At 43.8% G+C, this 21660-nt stretch overlaps 1 protein-coding gene across 1 annotated transcript in view; it reads right to left on the bottom strand.

Annotated features, from left to right (window-relative positions):
- The window catches only part of LOC306781668 (semaphorin-7A), a 33396-nt gene that overhangs the window by 8998 nt on the left and 2738 nt on the right, over window positions 1–21660 (bottom strand). Inside the window, exons 2-10 of the mRNA XM_079274614.1 lie at window positions 18087–18226; window positions 16387–16449; window positions 12552–12647; window positions 12088–12193; window positions 9525–9632; window positions 8476–8615; window positions 7252–7430; window positions 6416–6524; window positions 5977–6187 (exon numbers count right to left, since the gene is read on the bottom strand). Of these exons, the coding sequence (XP_079130740.1) occupies window positions 5977–6187; window positions 6416–6524; window positions 7252–7430; window positions 8476–8615; window positions 9525–9632; window positions 12088–12193; window positions 12552–12647; window positions 16387–16449; window positions 18087–18226 (1152 nt within the window). The remainder of the gene's footprint in view (window positions 1–5976; window positions 6188–6415; window positions 6525–7251; window positions 7431–8475; window positions 8616–9524; window positions 9633–12087; window positions 12194–12551; window positions 12648–16386; window positions 16450–18086; window positions 18227–21660) is intronic.

A 21660-nucleotide genomic window follows, 5' to 3' on the forward strand; every position in this document is an offset into this window, starting at 1 on the left:
GTCTCTCCCTCTTGTGTCGCGGTGTGTGTAAATGTCACTCGAATCAGGAAACTTATCAGAATACTCATGTCTGATTGGCCGAGCTGCAACATGTAACAGCTGCAACAAATCATGTGTGTGCGGCTTTTATTTTGAAATGGTGTGTGTGTGTGTGTGTGTGTGTGTGTGTGGAGGAGGGGGGAAAGACCTCTGAAGATCCCTAAGACCTGAATGACTGTATGAGAGACACAGAGAGAGAGAGAGAGAGAGAGGAGTGTATGTGCGTGTGTGTCTGTGAGTCTGTGTGTTTATCAACATCACTAATTGACTCAATCGCAAACACCTGTGTGCCTGAAGCCATTTGAAAATATTCTCCATAGAGATCCCATTGAAAATAAAAAGATTAATAATTCAAAAAGTTTAAAGGTTAGAAATATAAAAGGTCATAGCACCCCTCTGGTGAAAGAGCTGAACATTTTAATAGTTGAACGGTGTCTGTAGCTTAAAAAATGAAGGAGAAGAGGTGCGACGAAAGAAATAGAAGTTGAATAAAGAAACAGGATAACAATAGTTGGAATGCTTAACAGCATTCCAACAATAAAGAAACAGGATAACAATAGTTGGAATGCTTAACAGCATTCCAACAACAACCACTTGTGAAGGAGAGAGAAATAACCTCAACCTTCATGGAGCCAATACCGAACAGAGTTTGAGCTCTGCTGTAAAAGTCAAGTCTACATCAGTTTAAGTGTAGTATTACAAATACATTTAAGTATATTTGGAATATATTTTGCCAGTTTACCTTGCCATGAGATGAGCTCTACAGTCTGTGCTTCAGATGGGGAACTGAGGTCATTAACATGCTCTTGTGAAAGCCAACAGACTCCATTGAAAAAACTATTTGGTTCTTCTCTTCCACGTTGTACTCTGTGGGTCAGTAGTGCGGTCTTGCTTGCGGCTTGATTTTGAAAATGAATAATTATGGAATCCTAATTGTAGCTTCGAGCCCTCACCGCGTCACATAGTCGGCTGAGTGCAGCGTTACTCTCGCAGCCTGTCTCCAGCCTCGTGCTCTGCTCACTATGGCTTCTATTGCCTACCTTTTCTGGTGCAGTGTGATGATTTATCATCGGACTGAAAGCCAATGAAAATGCTCTTCTGCTCTTACTATTTGCATTCTGTAACTCATCGCCGCTTTCCTCTCCAAATAAAGACTTGACAGATTGAAAGGCTCCCTGCAGAAAGACGTTCTAACCTGATATTCTTGTCACGTCTAAGATGATTCTTTACCTTCCCCGCTGTGAAAATGTGATTACAGTGCTGCCTTTTTATCTCCATTTCCTGCATGCTCCCTCCATGAGGCACTCTCACAATGGTAATTATGCCGGCAGGTTCTGGCTGTCACTTGGACCTCCTTTGTCCTGAAACTGTCTCGTCTCTTTTTCATAAACTTCTAATCTGTTTCTTCTTGTCGTCAAAGATACCGTTCCCCATTTCATCCATTTTATTCTCATGTGATTCTTTTAATCCTGTCCACAGCTATTTCCAGCTCTTTTATCAAAGCTGTGCATCAGTGCAAAGACAGCTGCACGACATTCTGCAGAGGCAAAGCGTGACAATGCTGAACTCGTGCGGCTTTTGCTGAGATAATCAGTTTTTTTGTAGTTTTATTTATCCAGGCAGAGTTTGCTGAGTGCACATATTCTGTTACAGCAAACACACATTCCCTGGTACCTCTTTAACATCTATACAGTCGCACACACTCCTTATCTTAAAGCTTTGACTGCTGGCATAAAGATTCAAACTCGCCGTCTTGTTAAAAAGGTCCGTCTCCCTTCTCTCTAAGTTGCAACGTCTACACATTAACGCTGAGTTACCGTCACTCCCTTTAAAAACAAACCTTTTGATTCGCCTCTCTCTCTTTAAGCTACTGCCACCTCGAGTGTCGCAGTGTGTGAAAACAAAATTGCTTCTGATCTCAAACACTAAGTCAAGTTGAAACAAGTGTATGGCTCTCTGGCCTCACCCCCATCCCCGAGGGGCTCTTCCTGCTGTATCGCCTCCATGTCTGAAAATAAATAGTCTTCACATCTTCTGCTGGTCAATCTGTCATGGAGCTACTGGAGGAAAAGAAATCTTTCACTGCTGCCTGTTCTTTTGTTCCAGGTCCAACATTCGCCAGCCTTCAGGGACTAACTGAGCTCTACTAACCTGTCATACATCCTTCGTCACTCTTTCGGGTCCGGACACAACACAGATGCCTTCTGCTTGTTGGATTTCAGTGGTGCAGTCTAGATTGTGCAATGTGTGCAGCATTGTTTGCTCACGCTTCGAATGAGTGATTTCACCCAAACTTAAGTTCATCGTTCCCTAACCCTCCGTTATTTCATGCAGATATTTTAACAATAATTGTTAGTATCATTATTCATTTCATTTCATTTATATGTATTTATTTATTAATGTATCTATTTATTGATGTATGTAAGTAAACAAAAAAAGGGTTTAAAAAAAAGCCTAAAAAGTCTGAGAATGTTTTTCGGCGTTTCACAGAGATGTCCAATGTCAGTGTGATCTCTGGTTATTGGGTTACTCTGCATCTCTTCTAGATAAAAAGGAATCATTTTCCCTGGCCTTGAATTAGTCTAAACTATCTGAATCATTGCCAGCGTTTTTGAATACAGTGCTGTATTTCCAGCTGTATTTCCAGCTGCAGGTATCACCGGGACACCGTCACTTCTGACCAACAGGGACTCCAATGAAACTGAGAAGACCCGCATGACAATACCTAAACTACCAACCGTTAGCTGAGGCATCAAACCCCATGCAGTCTGTTTGGAGGACATGAATCAGAGAAAGGACATTTCACCAAAAACCAAGATGCTACAAAATCATCTGAGTTCCTCTTGAGTGCTGTTGAAAGAAATCAGGTCATGAAACAGCTTTCTGTCAGTCTGACTGTCCGACGTTGAGTGTTATGAGAATGGGAATGCTGTGTTATTGAAGTAGCTGGTTATTATCTGCATAGATTCTGCTGAATTATTTGCTCTCTGGTGATCAGAAGAAAGAGGAATTAACTGCAGCGTTCTGTCAGCTCGCATCTTACAGGGGAAGTCCCCCGAGACTCGTTAGAAAGGGATTAAAACACAGAGTGTGCAGTTAGATATTGAGCTAATTGGGACTCTGCATGGCACCGTCCTGTCGGTTTGTTCGAGGTCAACATTTTAAAGCGAATTCCTTTAGCCTCCAAACAACATCGTCACTTCGCCAGACAACCGTGACGAGAATAAACACCATGTGTGGGAAATTAGATGAGTAATGTCCTCTGCTTTTATTACGGCCACCAACAAGGCGCCCTACTGCGTGGCACCCACGGTCTCGTCTCTCTACTTGAGTTAAAGCCGAGTGTTCGCTTTGATCAGCCGAATCTGTAGCGGCACCGATAGGAATTTAGAGACTTTCTGCGTGTTTGTCTGCACTGATACCGTGCATGTTTACTCTCACTCTGCACAGGTCTCCCTTGAGAAGAGATTGATCTGAATGAGACTACCTGTTCGTTTAAACGAGGTCCAACTCACCTCGTTTAGATTCTACATGCAGGTTCACCAGAAACTCCTTCAGCTCAGACTCTGGTGCTCGGACACACTACCACTTTAGTGCACAGGGGCCGCCGGAATCAACACCAAATGAAAGTTCCTTTAGCAGCTATAAGGTGGTCTCGATGTGGTTGTTAAGTCTGCATCAGAGAGACATTGAATCACAGTGTTCTCACCAGACCAACTGAACCGGACCCAACAGGAAACATGCACCACAGTTCATTTAAAGTGCACTTCATAGATCTCTGTCTGCAACGAGGGAGCCTCGCTGAGGGTGACCTCATCCCCTTCAAAGATGTTTAGTGTTTGAACTCGACGTTTGCCGCGAGGCTACCTCACTCACATGTTTGTGTCTCTGAGCTCGACTTCGTGAAGGATATTCATTGGAATTTCCATCGCCAGGGAAGACTAAACCTGGTTTAAGCTGCTCCAATGCAACCATCCATCAGGAAGAGCTGTCTGTGTGTCTGTCTGTGTGTGTGTCTGTCTGTCTGTCTGTGTGTCTGTCTGTGTGTGTGTCTGTGTGTCTGTCTGCCCCACTCACCAAAGATTGGATTATTTCGAGGAGGGAGCTTCTCTCCATGGCTGTACAGACACATGGGCATGTTTGGAATTCATTGTGCAGACTGATGAGCGTGACATTTTCACAACCCTGTGAAGATTAATCGTTGGTGGCCTGACCGTGATGCAATGTTGAACAGGAGAAAAAAAGGAATACATCGTGCTTCGTAAGAATTTACACATGACATCCATTGCACTTCCACCCTGAGAGGGATCCCTCCACATAATCTCTCTCTGAGGTTTCTTCCTTTTTTCCATTGTTCACGGACTTTTTTCCTCTCCCGATACGAGGGCCCACGGACAGAGGACGTCGTATGTTGTACAGATTGTAAAGCCCTCCGAGGCAAATTTGGCATTTTTGATGTTGGGCTATACAAATGAAATGGAACTGAATTGAATTGTAAACTATAACATTGTACTCTGTCCCTCCAAAAAGGGAGAAAAAGGATATATATATATATATATATCATCATCATCAGTTTCATATATATATATATATATATATATATCAGTCTGTCTGTGTGTCCTTCACTCGATCTACTTCACACTCGGTGGGTGTTTAGCCGAGGACCCCATGGAGTGCTCTGTCGAACGCGTGGCAATTTAGACATGTAACACGTTTAATATTAATAAACGCTGGATAAAGAAGCGCACAGCGCTCTGTGGAGCAGCAGGGTGCGGCGCTTCACAGCTCTGTGTACCTGAGAACTTTGTCGGCAGCGGAGCTTTACAGCTCTTTTTGTTTCCAATGCAGCTCGTCCGGGACCGGGAGCCGAGCAAGAGGCCCGTTCCTGATGGCTGCGATCGGCCACTGCACGAATATTTAGAATACACTCGACTAGGTTCGTCGAATATGAAACACTGTGACTCTGAGCAGGCTAGATTCACCCCATACACCCTGGTCCTCTGGCGTCAGACCCTGTGAGACTCACTCTGCTCTGGTTTCTGTTCAGGCCACCGCAGAGACCCTCGGCTGCTCACGGCCCTCCATCCTCTCCTCCTTGTTTCTGACTCAGTTAGTGACGTGACAGCGAGAGGCCAATCTCACTTCTTTCACACTACGTTGTTGGTTTTTGTGTGTGTGTGTGGCACACGTCCACTGCAGGAGAAAAGTGTGCTGAGGAAGATGACACTTGCTCATCTTTTTGGGTGAACTTCAGCTCGGTGAGACATTGACGCACGCATGAGCGTATAACTTGTGATGGTTGCCATGGTAATCTCCCCGAGGCACAATGCAATTTTGTGAGCAACTGCTATCGGCAACAGCAGCGGCTCAGCATTGCTGCTCTGATCAAAGAGAAAAGAGTCGTGTGAAGGCGAGGAAGCGTTTGAATGGATTCTCCACACAATACATTTTGACTTTGCGTCATTTTTTATTCTATTCAAATTAAAATAAGAACTCAAACATACCTTTCAGCTCTACGTTTTATTGTTTTTTGCATTAATTAAATGTCTATGTTGTTATTTAGTATTCTTGTTTTTCATTTTGCTCTCCCACAGTGTACCTCGCTGTACAGTTGGACTCACTCGTCCTGATATGAGAGCAAATGTTGCTGTCCAAGTTCTTAAAAAATTTAAAAGAAAATCTATTCATTATTCTTATTGCCAGAAAAACTGACCACCAGAAACCAAGCAGGTCCGGTCACATGAGATAATGAACACAAAACGGTGTCAGGATGTTTTCGCGACATCTTTTCTTTCAGACCCATTACCAGCAGCAGCTGTTTTCAGCTTTGATAAACCAACTGGACGTTACATGCTCAGCACCAAAGAGCAGAATGACAAAGTTACACACACACACACACACACACACACACACACACACACACACACACACACACACCTGTTCCGAGGTACAGCACACTGTAGTGCTCGTCGTTGACCGCCAGGACGATGTCCGCCACAGCGTGGGTGATTTGGTCGTCCGTGGGCAGGTCGAGCGGCGCCACGCCGACGGGCCGGATCACGTCCTCGATTTCCGGGTGGTATCTGATCACCCCAAGGTTTTTGATGTCGTTGTGACCTCCGGACGTTGAGTTTTTTCGGACAACACACTGAGGAGAGAAGTGATGTCATCGTTTCAGACCAGGCTGGGCACTTGAACACACAATCTGCCCTTGAACAAAGAGTTCCAGATTGCTTCTCTTTTGTCAACTCGTGCCTTTCAAAAATAGCACTTCAATCTTTTCACCAGAAATGAATGGCTGACTCATGTAATTGCATGTGTTTTTTCTCAGTGTGTCAAAAAGAAAAGAAGGAGAAATCTGGTCATGTTCTCTTACCATCCCAGGGCGACTGCCGATGAATGTACTGCTGTAACCCTTCAGTTTGGATGTGGAGAAAGCCTGGTCAATGTCTTCGATGGAGTAGGCACAGACCACTGTTTTGCCCCTGAACAAAGGCAGAGCGAAGAGTAATTACGCGAACCACAAAAGCCAGACGAGTGGTTGTGAGGAACACGCAGGAGAGCACAGCTAGACATTCACAGACAACTCAGTCCTCTAGAATAGAACATGTCAATAATCCACGGCTCGCTTTAGGGCAGTGGACACTTGAGAGTAAAACATCATATTCTCTTTGGATATTCTGAATTAGGCTTCATTCCGAATTTTCTGATTAAGACGTGTGATACGCCGGTGTGGGTGTGTATTTTGTGTGTATTTTGTGTGTATTTTGTGTGTCGGTAGGTGCTGCTGGTATGTGCTGTATACTGCTGTGTGGGTGGATGAGTGTCAGTTACTGTGATATTGTGTAGCTTCGTTTTATACATCAGTTTCTTGTCATTCTATTGAAGAATGTTCTGGAAGATTTCTGTATACAAGTAAGATATTACATCTGACTATTAAGTCAATATTGAGGTTATGTTTGCTCTCCTTATATACTGTACACTGGCACTACGGGACGTTACTCCTTTGAATTCCTTAATACTTCAATTATACATCTTGTGTTGCATTATGTTATTGTATTCATGTTATGAATCATGCTTCTACGGACGGTACTTATTCAGAACGTGCATGGGGGTCTTCGGCATGGCCATTCATCTTGTAAACAGCATGTTCATCTTTGTCTTCGGGTAACCTACCCACAATGCTGTTCTCTGTTCTGTGCTCCAGCTCACCATGCGTTGGAGAACAGGCCGTATAGGACCCCGGCCCTCTTGTCCTGCGCGGTCAGCACCACCGCCTGCTTCATGTTGTTGTACTGCTGCTGAGTGTTTCCCGCGCCGCACATCACCCGGGCCTTCATGAAGGTGGTCCATGAGTCCGCCAGCAGGGCTTTGATGCCCCCTTCATCCACCTGGAAACAACACAACAGGTTTCACTATCCGGTTTCACTTTGTGTCTCCTGTCAAGTTGTGACATTGCCACTTTATCCAGGATACCTAGAGTCCCTTCCCCCCCTCATAGACCCTTTTACAGTTGGCAAACAATGTTGAGCTACGACATTGTTGCTCGATAACGCGTCTACATTTTTGGGGCAAAATGCCACCTCTGTTGCCAACATGCGTGAGCATATTTTGATGCCGTCGGCAGTAAAAGGGTCCATAGAAATACATTTTAGGAGGAAAGATGTTGATGTTTTATGTTTATGATCGTTCAATACACTGATTGGTCCAAAATCCAACCTCCTAAAACTGAAGCTAAAGCTAACTAAGGATGTATATGTTTAGTGTTTGACAAAATATTGGCATTTTGTTTCATCTTTTATGTATGTGTGGATTCATTTTCTAGATTGACTCAGATGGTAAGTCGTCACACAGGGCAGCAGGTGTTTCGTATTTGACGGCTGATTGGAAACCAGCTGCTTTGACATCACTGATTGGAGAACAGTTAATAAATGCAGCAACATGCTTGCAATGTTTCCACCCAGAGCAATGCAGCAGCAGCTGCTCTGTATTGTACAGAAGTCTTAGAAATCCAACCGTTTTGCATTCTGTGCAGATTCACTGCTCGGGGTATAAAACCAGAAACATGTTGAGAAAATGTAAAGTGGACAGTAGAAGATAAACTAAATGATCGTAGCACTACACCACCTTGCGTCATGTTGCATGCTCACTCAGCACATTTGGGATTTGTTCGTATTCTGAAGCGTTCTCTCCTTGAGTTCTTTGCAATTCACTCAAACCAGTGGTTTTCTTTTGAAACAGTATTTACACCAAATCTGCTCGTCTCTACCAATTAACCAAATGAAACGATCTGTAAAGGGCAAAGCACTCTTTGATTGCGTGCTCACAATTCAGATATATGTAATGGAGAAGCAGCAAAGGTAGAACAAGATTTTGTGTGTGGACCTGGATTTGTGCACATCTCCCAAAACACGGGCGTGAAAGTGTGATTTTTACCGTGCAGATTCGGCCGATGCGGGCCTTGTAAGGCTCCTCGTCCACTCTGGCTGTCTTGTTGAACTCACTGAAGAAGAAGTAGATCTCCTCCTTGTACTTTATCGTAGACGGGATTATGGCTGCACCCGCAAACTGTGGATCTGGTGATGAAATTTAAACATGTCCGTTGAGATATCTTCACTGCGTTTCTTCTTCGAGTGTCTTATTTCATGATTACGTCAACTTTTCATGCCGGGACAGTTCACCCCAAAAAATCCAAAATGTGTATTTTGCATCTTACTTGTAGGGTTATTTAAACATGAATGGTATCCTCCCCTACTGAGCAGGAACGTTAGCTAGCTCAGTGGTGCTAAGTGAGCTAGCTCAGTGGTGCTAAGTGAGCTAGCTCAGTGGTGCTAAGTGAGCTAGCTCAGTGGTGCTAAGTGAGCTAGCTCAGTGGTGCTAAGTGAGCTAGCTCAGTGGTGCTAAGTGAGCTAGCTCAGTGGTGCTAAGTGAGCTAGCAATATCGTGTATGCATGCTTCCTTTTGTGCTGTGATACAGTTGATGGGTGTAGAAAGAAAATAATTTAGACGTCAAACTGCTCACAACAAGGTTTGTGAATTGTGAAGCAACCAGGTCATGATTTCTGGAGAGAGACACTGATTTTGAGTCTTTCAAAATGTATTTTTCTGCAGTGCCATCTAGTCTCTCTATATTGGAAAGAAAGCCGCCATCTTTACGGCGAATTTCTCCTAAACTAGACAACTCACAGCAAAATATTTTATATTGATAAATAGCACTGCAGGTTGGTGGAAAAAGATGTATTTTCGAATTGGGGGTGAAGTGTCTCTGTGTGATAATCAACAGGCTGCTTTCAGTTTCTGTATCGCATTTTTGTGCCGTATATATTGTGACGCAAACCACAAACACGGTGACAGTGAATACTAATCCATGTTGTTTCTCCCCATGGAATGATAGTGGGTGATTTACAGAGAGTACCGCCCACCATCTCCATATTCATGAATCTAGACCGCCACGGTTTCCGCGTGACTCCCTTCCTCCTACTCACTCAGCAGCCAAATGTTCTCTGTCTTCAGGAGTTTCTGGGAGCCAAACGTACGGCGGATCGAGCCGGCGTGACCTGCCACCGACGACATGGCGGAGTACAGGCTCCCGTCTGAGACGGCGAGGAAGAAAGACGGAGAGAAGGGAGGGTAAAAAAAGAAAAGGGTACAAAGGTTAGACAGGGAGGCAGGGAGATTGGAGTGGCACAGGGGGGGGATTGACTGAAGCTGGAGGAGAGGAAGATACAGAGAGAAGGCATTAAGCACGGAGAGGGAAGAGTAAAGGCAGAAAAAGGAGGCCCAGGAGGACGAAGGCAGAATTAAACAACAGGGGAGGAGAGGCAGAGCAAGAGCAAAGAAGACATCAAGGCGGAATAGCTGACTGCACTGATAAGCAGCCACCAATCACCATGTTCTTCTAACCCCACTTAGAGCGCTGTCTCCATAGCAATGCAGAAGGGGAGCGTTTGAAACGGCGGCAGCAGCAGCAGCAGCAGCATCTTCATTAGGACTGATCGTTATTAAAATGCTGCTCGACTAAAGCACAGGGTCGGCTCGTTGCCTCAAAAAATCGATCCCCATTTTGGAAGAGCGCCGTCCTGCAGCGCCAACTAACCTCTCACTAATCTCTCAGCGTCTCCACAAACAATCCATCTCGATTACATGTTGTCCGTCCCTCATCGTGCGCTGTGTACATCGGAAGATCGTTTTTCATTTAGAAACATCTCTGTTGAGATAATGTGGCTCGGCACTGCTCGATATCACACAATCAGGAGTTATTTTTCCCCATGGAGATGTGCAAGGCACTACATTTCTACCTTGTGTAATTGGTGAATTGCACCCCTAACAATTGCTTTTCGTTTCATTCAATTCAGTTGGATTTGCAAAACACAACTGTGACACCACCCATTGGTTTGTGGACATCGATTTTGAATCCTCGAGTTCTGCATTTTAGCTGCCCCTATCTTGGTTTCCGGCTGTCGCCATCTTGTTTTATTGCAACACAAGAGAGGGAGAGCTAAGTACTACCGAATGCTGAAGAAGACATTTTTAGGTGACCAAAATGGGACAAATCATTTTCATGAAATAAAAACGCACTATGAAAGGGTTAACGTTGTAAGATGGACGCGCGGAGCATAGCCAGATCGGACGCTGTGGTAGTGATCTGTCAATCACCGTGTAGCCCCGCCCTAAAGCATCCCCTGCTTTATGGTCTATTTGACTCTAAATGGAGCATCATTTACTAAATGAACATCCTGCTGTAGTTAAGAAGACTTGAAACTAGAGATTGAGACATAAACTTAGCAACCGGATTTACCGACAGCAGGTAAAATGTGCAGGCAGATGTTAGAGTGGGAATATATGCTGGTTTGTTGTATAAACCAGCATATATTAGTGTCTACCTGTGTCATAATTATGCCCATATAAATGGAAAGTTACACTTTGTTAAGTATGCTTTTCACATTTCAAATGCTTTTTCAAAGCTGGAAGGCACTTCCAAAAAGTGAAAGCATATTTGTTCACAGACTTTAGAGGCCATCAGACTTAAACTGTCTCTGCCAGAAGCGTAATATTTTGGGTGGCCAGTTATGGCTGCATGATCAAGGACCTCGTTGTTGCGGTGAATCACACTTTCTCAAAACACCTTTTTATTGCCTCTTTTATTCTGCCATTGATTGCCTGCTGACTCCTCACTCACTATTCTCAACCGCCCCCAAACCTCTAGTGACTGCAAGTGGTATTGCAGCTAAGTGCATCGGCGCAGAGCAGCTCGGTAGCTTTCTATTAAATGAGGCTCCTTTTGTTGAAAACGTATTAAAAAGCTACTCACGTAGATTTAAAAATGATAAATTATTGTCCGGAGTTTAATTCTTTGGAGAATATTGTGACGTATACGAATTGAAAACCCACCTCAACATTTAATCTTAACACAGGAGAAAGAAAACTAGCAGAATGATGTTTCTCATTGCAGATATTGACCGATTAGCACGGCACACTATAATAAGGCAACACATTAGATCTTGTTAAAGGTAAAATACATATGTGTCAGCCAAGTACGACATGATTTTATAAAATCTACTAACACACCGATCTTGTAGAGGATTGGCTCTTTGAACGAGTGTGAGGTACTTCAGATGAAAGCATCTACTCATGTGCACGTTATGAATAGAGAGCGAGAATAAGAGACGGATCGCTGCCGAGCCCGAGACTCACAAGTGTCGCTTTGCTGCTCCCGACTGAAATGAGCAAAGTTAATACAAAGAGCCGAAGACGGCTTTGTTCCAAAATAAGATATTTGAAAAAGTGACACCTTTTTTTTTATGGTCACACCCACTCTTACAGAGTGGAATAATGGCAAAGTACCGATATGGGTAAAGAGTCATTCGGTGTGCTTTGGTTTTTACTTGGTGAGGTACCAAACCAACTATAGCTCGCTGTCTTCCTTTGTTGATGCTAAACCATGAAGAATCTATAATCACGTGTTTGTAAGATGATATTCTTCTGCGTCACAGAGTGAATCATGAACTCCTGCTGGCAGACGTGTCATTTATTTTCTGCGTTTGTCACCTGCAGGCAAGCTGATGGACTTCTGGGACGGGTAAGGTGGTGAGATGTCAGAGAAGGGCCCAATCTGCCCGTTGCCCTGAACGTCAATCAGCACCGTGTCATTTACCTGGCGGGAGAGAGAGGAGACCTTTGAGCCTGGGGCAAGTCTGACCTTTTAAACCGTGTTTATTCCCAGCATGCATCATTATGCAGTAAACATCTTACACTTTATTATCCCAAGACCCGACACTCAGCGTTATCAGAACATGTTTAGAACATGTTAACTTAACCATGGGGGCACTTATTCATCACTGAAAACATCCTCGGTGGCAATAAACAACTCCCGGCCTTCATCTCACCAGCACAAAGAAATAAGTGAGCAAATCAATAAATGCGAATTACAATTGATCTTGAGACTATTTAGACTTGAAGAGTAATAATATAGAGTAAAGCATTTCAAGAAATGTGTCTGAAGAAACTCTTACCAGCATCCAGCACCTGGGGCTTCCAGCATTGGTTCCACATACTATTATTGTGTCGTTGACTTTCTGAATGACGGTGATGAAATTATCACACTCCAGCTGTGAGAGAAGGAGGCAGCGACGGAGGGGGACAAAGGCAGAAAATGAGGCAGAAGCAAGAGGGGAAGGGGAGAAAAATACAGATTGGGAGAGGGATTAACTATACAGAGAGGCAAAAGAGATTGGAGACAGTGGAGGATGTGTGAAAAAGTGATTCGGCAGAACAAAAGGGAGAGAGAAGACAAGATAAGACCAAGGGACTGAGAAAAACAAACAGAGGAAGAGAGGAAGGTGGAGTAGAGAGATAGAGAAACAAAGAACGAGTCTACAACATCAAACATCAAACAGATTACGAGAGCAGAAAGAGGATTTCTCAGTGAGAGAGAGAGAGAGATTCAAGAAATATTGGAGGTGATCCATGCTCTGAACATTTTTGGCAGCCAGCACACAGGGGGCTTAGCCCTGCAGTACAGCGCCGCTATGCTCCACATGCATCACTTATTCATTAAGTACAGAAAATGGACTTCTATCTCAAAGGCATTACAGGATGGTGGATGGAAATGAATACTGAGTACAACCTTCAGGGGTAAATTCAGATTTTAGGTGGTGCTCATGTTGGGTCACGTATGTTTTCGTGTTTTTTTTCAAGAAAGCAATCAAATAACTAATTCTGATGAAAACAAGTAAAAAGTGGAGATGGAGGAAGTACATCACTAAGTCCAAAAAGCAGGGCCAAGCATGTGTAAGTGTGTGTAGGTGGATGTGTAGGAGTGTGGGTGGGCTGGGTAATCTGTGTGTGAGTGTGCACATTTTCTACATTGTGTGCTTATGTTCTTGAGAGAAATACTTTGAGTTTGGGTAAGTTTGTGAAGTGATTTCAAGAGGCCCACACTAAAATCTAGGACTGAGGTTGTAGACGTAGCAGCTGATGTCAACCTCAAACCAATGTCTTCTTCAGTAGCGTCAGGTTGGATCAGGCTGAAGGTGGTCTCACATTCTTGTGATGCGCCATATTGTTTTACTGCACTGCTTGGCTTGAATACCAACCTAATGCCCCTGAGAATTACATCCATATTTTATCATTCCGCACCTCACGATTTATGTCCAAAGCCAACATTCGGTGCCAGTGCAGGAAGTAGCGTGTCCTTTACGTAGTGTAGCTATACCTACGGAAACGTATGCGCTATAATTAGTATTTTATCCACGTAATCATGGCGACATAGTGTAAAGAGCAAAAAGATCTCCATAGGCAGGGAGTCAGCGTGGATGGGACTTTCACCAAGGAGGCCGATGTTCGTGTCCCATGTCAACCAGAGGTCAATGTTGACTTCGTACATGTGTAACCCAAACCTTTCCTCAACCTAACTGAGTCGTTTTGTTGCCTTAGCACTGCAGGGCCTTGCACTGGCGCACCGATTGCTCGTGTTGCTGGATATTAGTAGTAAAACCACGATGTAGTTAAAAACGTTGGCATGGACGCTTTGTCATTGAAGGTATTTTGGGGTTTTGCCGGTATCTGCGTTCTTCTCCGGCTATCAGGTTGAGACCACACTGGCAAACAGCTTTGCTTTAATAAAAGCATCCAAAGTCCAGTGTTTTTGGACTGAAGTGAACTTGACTACTTCTCTCAGACTTGACAAAGATCATCTAGAGCCAAGGCACCTTCATAGCCGAGGGGTTACACTGAATGCCACCTTACCCCAACGTCCTGCGTTCACTTCCAGCCTTGGGACCTTTGTTGCATGTCACATCCCTCTCTCCCCATTTCAGTCCATCCAGACAAGACAAATATTCTCTCCATCGTGTTGTTAGTCTTCCCCCAGGACTCTTACCAGTAGAAAACATCTAAAGGGAGGCGTCAAGGAGGCGTGTGTGCTCTGGACAAACTGAGGTGGACTTGAGAATACAGTCTGTCCACTGAATTACTGTTAATCTATCGCAATCCAGGGGTTATATTTTCCAGTGTGGCTGTCTATCACTGAAGGATGTTGCTGTCCGTCCTTCATTCCCCTTCCCAGAGCCATTGTCTTCATTGGGATAAGATTTACTGCGTCGCTCATCTCGTTTTCCACCACCTGCCGCTGCCAGACTGTCTGGAAGCGTTGGCTCTGTTTCCGCATGAAGACAGTGCCCTCTTTGCTTTGTGCCATAACTGAAGTAACACTTGTACTTTATTTAAACTCCCAACTTTGATGGATTTCAGCTGACACCAGATATGGTTGGAAATATTGAAACTGGTAGAATTCTTAGCGAATTGAAATGCAAAAGTGCTCTTGTCCTGGTGGTGATAACATGCTCACGGTCGCCGCAGTAGACTCCAGTTGACATGCTGCCTTCGCAGAAAACACATCATGCGTTTTGAAATAGGACTATCACTCCATTGTCGAACCTGAATCAAGTTTACAATCCAGGCAGAGATTGCTGGGCGGGAGACTGAAGGGCTTCGAGGTCTGACGCAGCTGCAGCAAATCAGATATGAACATAATTGGCAACTTTCACAGCACCGAGCAGAACAACAGCGCTCTAGTGCAAGGTGTCACTTCTTTTCTGTTCTCAGCACAGTAAGTCTATTGAAATTCAAATAATCATTTCTCAAGACAAGTCACGGTGATTAATGTTAACCGCCGAGCCAGATTCACAGGAGGCAGAAGCGCCAACACGCGTCTGGAAGCCGGGAGCAAATCTGGCAAGAATACACACTGATTATCTGTTATAAAGGATCTGATTCTGATACATTATAACATCCTTGACCTGCATTATTGACCTCCCAGCTACACCCTGGTCTTTTCCCTGTGGACTTGCCCCTGATATACTCCAACACACATGTGGACAGTGGACACATACACGTGGTTCTGGACATTATTTGGACATGATCCCTTGTGGACATGACCCTCGTGGCTATACAGATGCTGAAACTTTAATTTGCCCTTAAAGGGGACATATTGTGCTAATTTTCAGGTTCATACTTGTAATTTGGGTTTCTACTAGAACAGGTTTACATGCTTTAATCTTCAAAGAACCCATTTGTTACTCATACTGTCAGTTTTTATAGCTGTATTCACCCTCTGTCTGAACGCTTCGTGTTAGCGGCGGCCTCTTTAAGACCTCCTCCTGGAAACGCCCAGTCTGCTCTGATTGGCTTGTCAGAAAAAAAATTGTATGTTCTAATGAGCCTGCATGTGAGAAATTGAATGGGAAATCAGTTTTAGTGATTGAAAATGACTGAATGTCTAAATGAATGTGGAAATTATGAATTGATGTAAAATGGTAAAATGAATTTCTTTATTTTCTTTGACGAGCAGCAATGTTTCCTTCTGCTGAAGATTATTCCGGAGCCTCGGAGCGTTTCACATTAAGTTGACGCTTCCTCACGCCGTTGGATTCATGTCAGGTCGAATGTATTAATCTGTCGGCGTTCGCTCAGTCTCTCCATGGAATCTCATGGAATTATGCAGAAGCAATTATTGGCAGCTCACTCATCTGTGTTTGTTTTGAGGTGAAGTTCTCTCCTGTCACTTTATCCCATCTATATACATTACCATTACTTATGCATTCATTTTTATCCGCCTTAACTGTTTTTATTTGAATTATTTGGTCTCTTAGGTCCTAGAAAAAACATGAACCTGAGTAACTGAATTAGAACTCGAGCATGGCAGCACCAACCTCACAGTGGTGCAACCGCAAATGATCACGAAGAGGGTGATGGGAAACATGATGACATCGATGATAGTACACTAATGGGGGAGGAGAGGGCCTTGTAGATGTGACGCGGGTGCTGACGGTGAGGATGAGTTCCTACCTCGAGGGGTGCAGCCTTTGCCTTGCAGGTATCAATTGCAGTCTGGTCGGATGCCACTGGGATCTGTGGGAGGAAGGGCTGTTTAGTTTGTGCCAACTTCTTTCACACTGCCCTGTTTCAGCAAGAAAAAGCACGACCTCGCCGTAGCTGATGATACACAATCCTCACAGAAAACAGACTTTCTTAGCGGACACCTCGATGTGATGTTCACTGCATTCAATCATTTATTATCGCATTCAATGTGTCCTTTATGTCCTTGTTGTATACCCTGTGTACAACCTGCCTCGTGTACTTGGCATTTCTCAGATGCATTCACATTTCTTTTCAAAATCGCCATAAAGAACGGCCATGAATGAGGCGGACTGAACTTATCCTTCAGAGTAAACTGCTGAAAAGTGATGTGCACCTCAGTCAATCCAGCCTTGTTTCTCCATTGCAAAGTACATAACTGAGTTGAGTGACCCTATAATATTAAACACTGAGCCAGCAATCGTTCCCATTAGAGCATCGTCATATGTGGATGAAACACGGAGCTTACAGTCTCTTCATTTGTCAGGCTGGTCAGTGCTGACACACTGTGTAATCTTCAACCTATATTTGGACGTAATTCGTTTAGTGAATGCTGTTTTCTTCTGATCTCACTCCCTCTGCCCTCAGCTGCTGAAGTGGGTCAGCGGCAGGCCGGCCGCCTCGTCTCTGGCTCTGCCCTCTCTGGCTCCCCGTGTCCCTGTTCACAGCAGGAGGCCGACTATATTTTGCCGTTGTCCAGCAGAGACTGGCAAACAGTGTTTTTTAATAACCCTCGCAAAGTTCAAAAGCACACCTACCCACGCCTCACAAATTCACACATTTGTTTACTCGGTACACAAACGGAGATGCAGAAAGTTCTGTTTTGTTTACACGCTGTAACGATTCTGTTTACCTCTGGGGATGTCAATCAAGCGCACGCTGTACACGCCCACACAGTCCTGTGAGGAGGTTCAACCTTCAGGTCCCTGCTGCTTATTGCACTCCACGGGCGTGACTTGAACAACACAACAATCTGGACTTCTCACCTGCAGACATTTTGCATCAAAACTATTCGAACTGAATTTGGAAAGCTGTTGTGAAGCCTAAACTACTTTTAAGGTTTGCTATTTTCTTTCAGCAAAATTTTAATTTTAGTTCCTTCTGATAAACAATTATGCACTGCATATGTCCAGGGCTTTTATTGTGAATGTAATGAAAAGAAGGAGTAGATCTGGTCTGTGCTGCCTTGTCAAGATTTAAACGAGTAATAAAGTTTGCGTCTTGGTTCGGACTACGGAGCCTCCCGTTGTTGTTGTACAATGTTGTGTACAAATTGAATATGATTGGTTATTTCCTTTGTTAGCTGTGTGAATGCTCAGAAAAATCACAGCAAGTAAAATTGCTTTTTTGCTGCATAATATGTATGTTCTGTATGAAATGACTAACAAAAAGCCCCCCGTGTGGAAAGGCTTTAAGTTGAATGTACGAACAGCACTTCCAAACATTGCTTTGCTGCCAAAGTGGTTTTAAAAGTGGACTGACTCAAAGACAGTGGTTCGTATTTCAGCTGGTGTTGTGACCTCTCTACTTGGCAGCAGAGTGGTTGCCCGTTACAAAAGACTGTCTGGAGCTGAGAGAGTGAATCCCCGTCTGCGCACCAGACAGCAAACACAGCTGAAAGTGCAGCATACCTCCAGGTCGCGGACCCCTCTGTTGGTGAACGTCACCACATAGATCATGGCCTGGCCGCCCACGTACAGCGTGTCGCTCCCTTCCTGGTGGTACATGCTGATGTAGTTCTCAGGTTTGTTGAAGTGGAACCTGGAGGCCTCTGTGGATCACAACAATGTATGTCAGAGAGATGAGCTGGCAGCCGAGGGCTTTGCTTGAGGATGTTGTTGTTTTAATCGTTCAAATGTTTTTGTTTGTGCAATGAAAATGTGCCCTGTGGTAATGAAGTGTGATTAATATCAATGAACTCAGACAAAAAACAACAACAGCAACCATTTTGGATTTCAATAACATCACACTACTTCTGCTGTTACTAACTATTACTACTACTATGTCAATTCATATCGACATTTTCCCAATCCAGTTAAAAATGCACTTTGTTAAATGACAGGAAATCAGTCCAATCAACAGCTGAAGCAAATAAACAACAACGACACGGTGCTGCAATAAAAACAGAAGCATAAAGTACAGGTCAAAAGCAGTCATAACATGTCAATGCATAATAGCAAAATTTAGATGTTGGGAAGTTATTTAAAGTGGTGATCCAGATTTAATCAAAGTCTAGAAGCCCTGGTGGCAAAGAGCCAAACCTCAGGATTTGAATCTACATGTGATCTACCGTCGATATAAAAGAGCCTGCTCGACTGCTCCTGGACGTGAACTGGTTTGATGATTGAACAACAACCCGACGCTGCTGCCCTTTGTGGTTTTAGATTAAACACGGAGCCTTTACAGACACCTGGCTTGGGTGTTAGAGGAAAAGGGCATGTGGTGGGAGCATGAATATCACTACAGTGATCCTGTGGGCAAATGCCATCAGAGACGCTTGGTTGACTCACTCTCGGGACACCTCCAGAAGACTCAGCAGTACAATATGGCATTTCTGATTCATCCATCCAATCAGACTCACACTGCCACTGGGTTAGCTTTTGAAAATAGATGAAATCACGGCTACTATTCAGAAAGATGTTGGTCAGATGCAGAATATGTACTAAAAGTCATCGTGAAGATATCGAACAGTTCTTCAAAAAGATCTGTCATGTCTGATAATGAATGCTAATATTCACAGATGGATTTATAAAACATCAAAGTTTCAATAATAGGCCTGCCTGCCTTCTCCTTTCATTCCGTCTCTGCTCCAGAACTACGTTCCTCCATTTGTTCTGCAGAGAGACATTTCAGTCAATTCCAGCCTGAAGAGCTTAAAAGCTTTGAAGCAAACCAACCGGCTACCTGTTCGAGCTTCTGACCATATAGAACAGAACAGTTCTACAAATGATACGGTGAAGAATCTGAGCGCCAGAAAACAAGCTTTCATTTTCCCCTTTCATCTTCAGCAAAAACACATCATGAGATCAACATGTAATCCACAATTAATGATGCATTTTTCTGTCTGTGTCTCAATGTAAATAGAGACACTAATAATGACAAGAGGTGATTACACGGTCACAGTTATTGTTACATTGTATTTGTCGTGATTTTCTTCTCATCCCTGAAACACAAGAAGACAGTGAAGCCGGGATGAAGCGGCGGTGATCGCTGGTACGGGTTGCTAGCCAACCAACCAAGTTTCTATGGAAACAGTGGCCCCGCGGTGGCCCCTCGAATCGAATTGATGTTTCTTGTACTTCACGAGGAAGTAGAGAATGCACGAGGACGGCTTAGATAAGAACATACATGGTGATGTCACTCTGTGACGGTCTGGAGAGGGACGCTCTGCATGCAGCCCCGTCTCCTGAGATTCATTCACACAAACAAACTGCATCGTGAATTACCTTTCGACGTATGAAAACGTATTTTGTCGTGCGTTCAGCTTTCTTTTGACCGATCACAATTAACTTTCATATCATTCTGCAGGATTCCACATGGGGAGGTGGTGGGGAGGTGGTGGGTCGGACAACAGACACAGAGCGACTGCTGTTTGCATCACATGTGAACCAAGTACTGTTGTTGCCTGAACCTAACAAAGTGCTTCTGTTTCATCGTCATTTCAAGCCAAGCCATGATGTTTTTTGCATGAGTTGCGTTTTTTTGTTTTGTTTTTGTTTCAATTTACAATTTACATATTTCAAACTGTTTAAAACAGCAACTGTAATCCTGGAGAACATATGTTTTGTAACTGAGAGTGCAGTTTAGTTGTATGGAAACTGCTAAATTGTGTTTGCTCGGCTGCTGGAGGACTTGTGCAAAACTTAAATACATGCTCAGTCGTGTTTGGGGTGAAAGAAGAAGCTAGCACAGCAACCTGCTGAAGATACTCTTGTGGTGTTGTTGATGACTACCAGCACAAGGGAGCAATGTTTTGAGTGGGTCATGAGTGGGTCCCCATTTAATTAGTTCTTGTGCACACTTAGGACACACACATACAGTATGCACATGAGTGATGTGATGAACATTCCTGCCAATGACTTGACACTATTACGCTGATCTACAGGTGGCAGTAGATCACTGAGTGAAATATTCCAAAAAGAAAGCTTTGAACATGTTTTGAGGAGGAAGAAAAATACATTAACATTCATGTTAGGCCTCAAGGCACAAACCAAGATGAAGGTAAGCAACATTAAATGTGACACACAAACAAACTCTCATTGTACCACCGAGGTTAAGCTCCTCCTCCATCTAACCCTGAATAAAGAAAGTGTTTGACCATCAGAGAAGCGGTCCCATTTCTTGAAAGAAACAGAAGAACACAGCTGGGACAGAAGGTTCAGTCCATATTCCATGTCTTCCTTAACACCGCGTCAAAAGGTTCACACATACTGTAACGTCAACGTGTTCTCACTCCCAGGAAGAACATGTTGGAAATTTCACATTCTGGATGCAATTTGAACTCCTAGCGTCTCACTTGCACTCCCTATTTGTGAGCATGTTCCCTTTCCTTCTTTCCTTGGACATTTAATCATTGCTGTTGGGTAAACACCTTGAATTTTTAAAAAGGTCAGCGTTTCAGGAAACAAGAAAAACAGCCTTGTTTTTTTAGCTTGTTTTTCAAAAGAGGGCTTCATCAAACTCACGGGTTGTAGAGCTCCCTTCCCCTCAGAGGAGCACGGGATCCTTGAATGAAGTTAAAACATATTCAAATTTGTGAGTCACTTTTACAGAAACGAATTCCTAATTGCACTAAGAAATGTCCTAATTAAAAAAGAGTAAAGCGCAGATGTTAGTTTTGGGAATAGCTTCCACGTTTACGGCATGAATAAAGCATTCTAGATGTTGAATAAAACCAGCAGAGGCAAAGTCAAAGGGGTTTTGATCTCAAAGCTTCTGAAGTTCTTTCTGTTCTGGCATCATATAATGGCTGCTATTGAACTTACATGGAATATTTCACTGCAAAGATGTTGTTTAGATGGACCCCAAGGTCCTCCATTATGAACCTAACAAGAAGATCGTTCAGGCTTCAAGTGTTTCGAGGTGTAGCGAGAGAGAAGGTCGACACAAACGATGCCTGAACTTTGGCAGCCGTTCAGGATGCAGCCGTAGATGTCAAAGCGGTCGTGAGATCAGCTGTTGTCTCCCTTTCAGTCCTTCACTCAC

This window comes from Melanostigma gelatinosum, assembly GCF_949748355.1.
Source record: "Melanostigma gelatinosum genome assembly, chromosome: 9".
NCBI lineage: Eukaryota > Metazoa > Chordata > Actinopteri > Perciformes > Zoarcidae > Melanostigma > Melanostigma gelatinosum.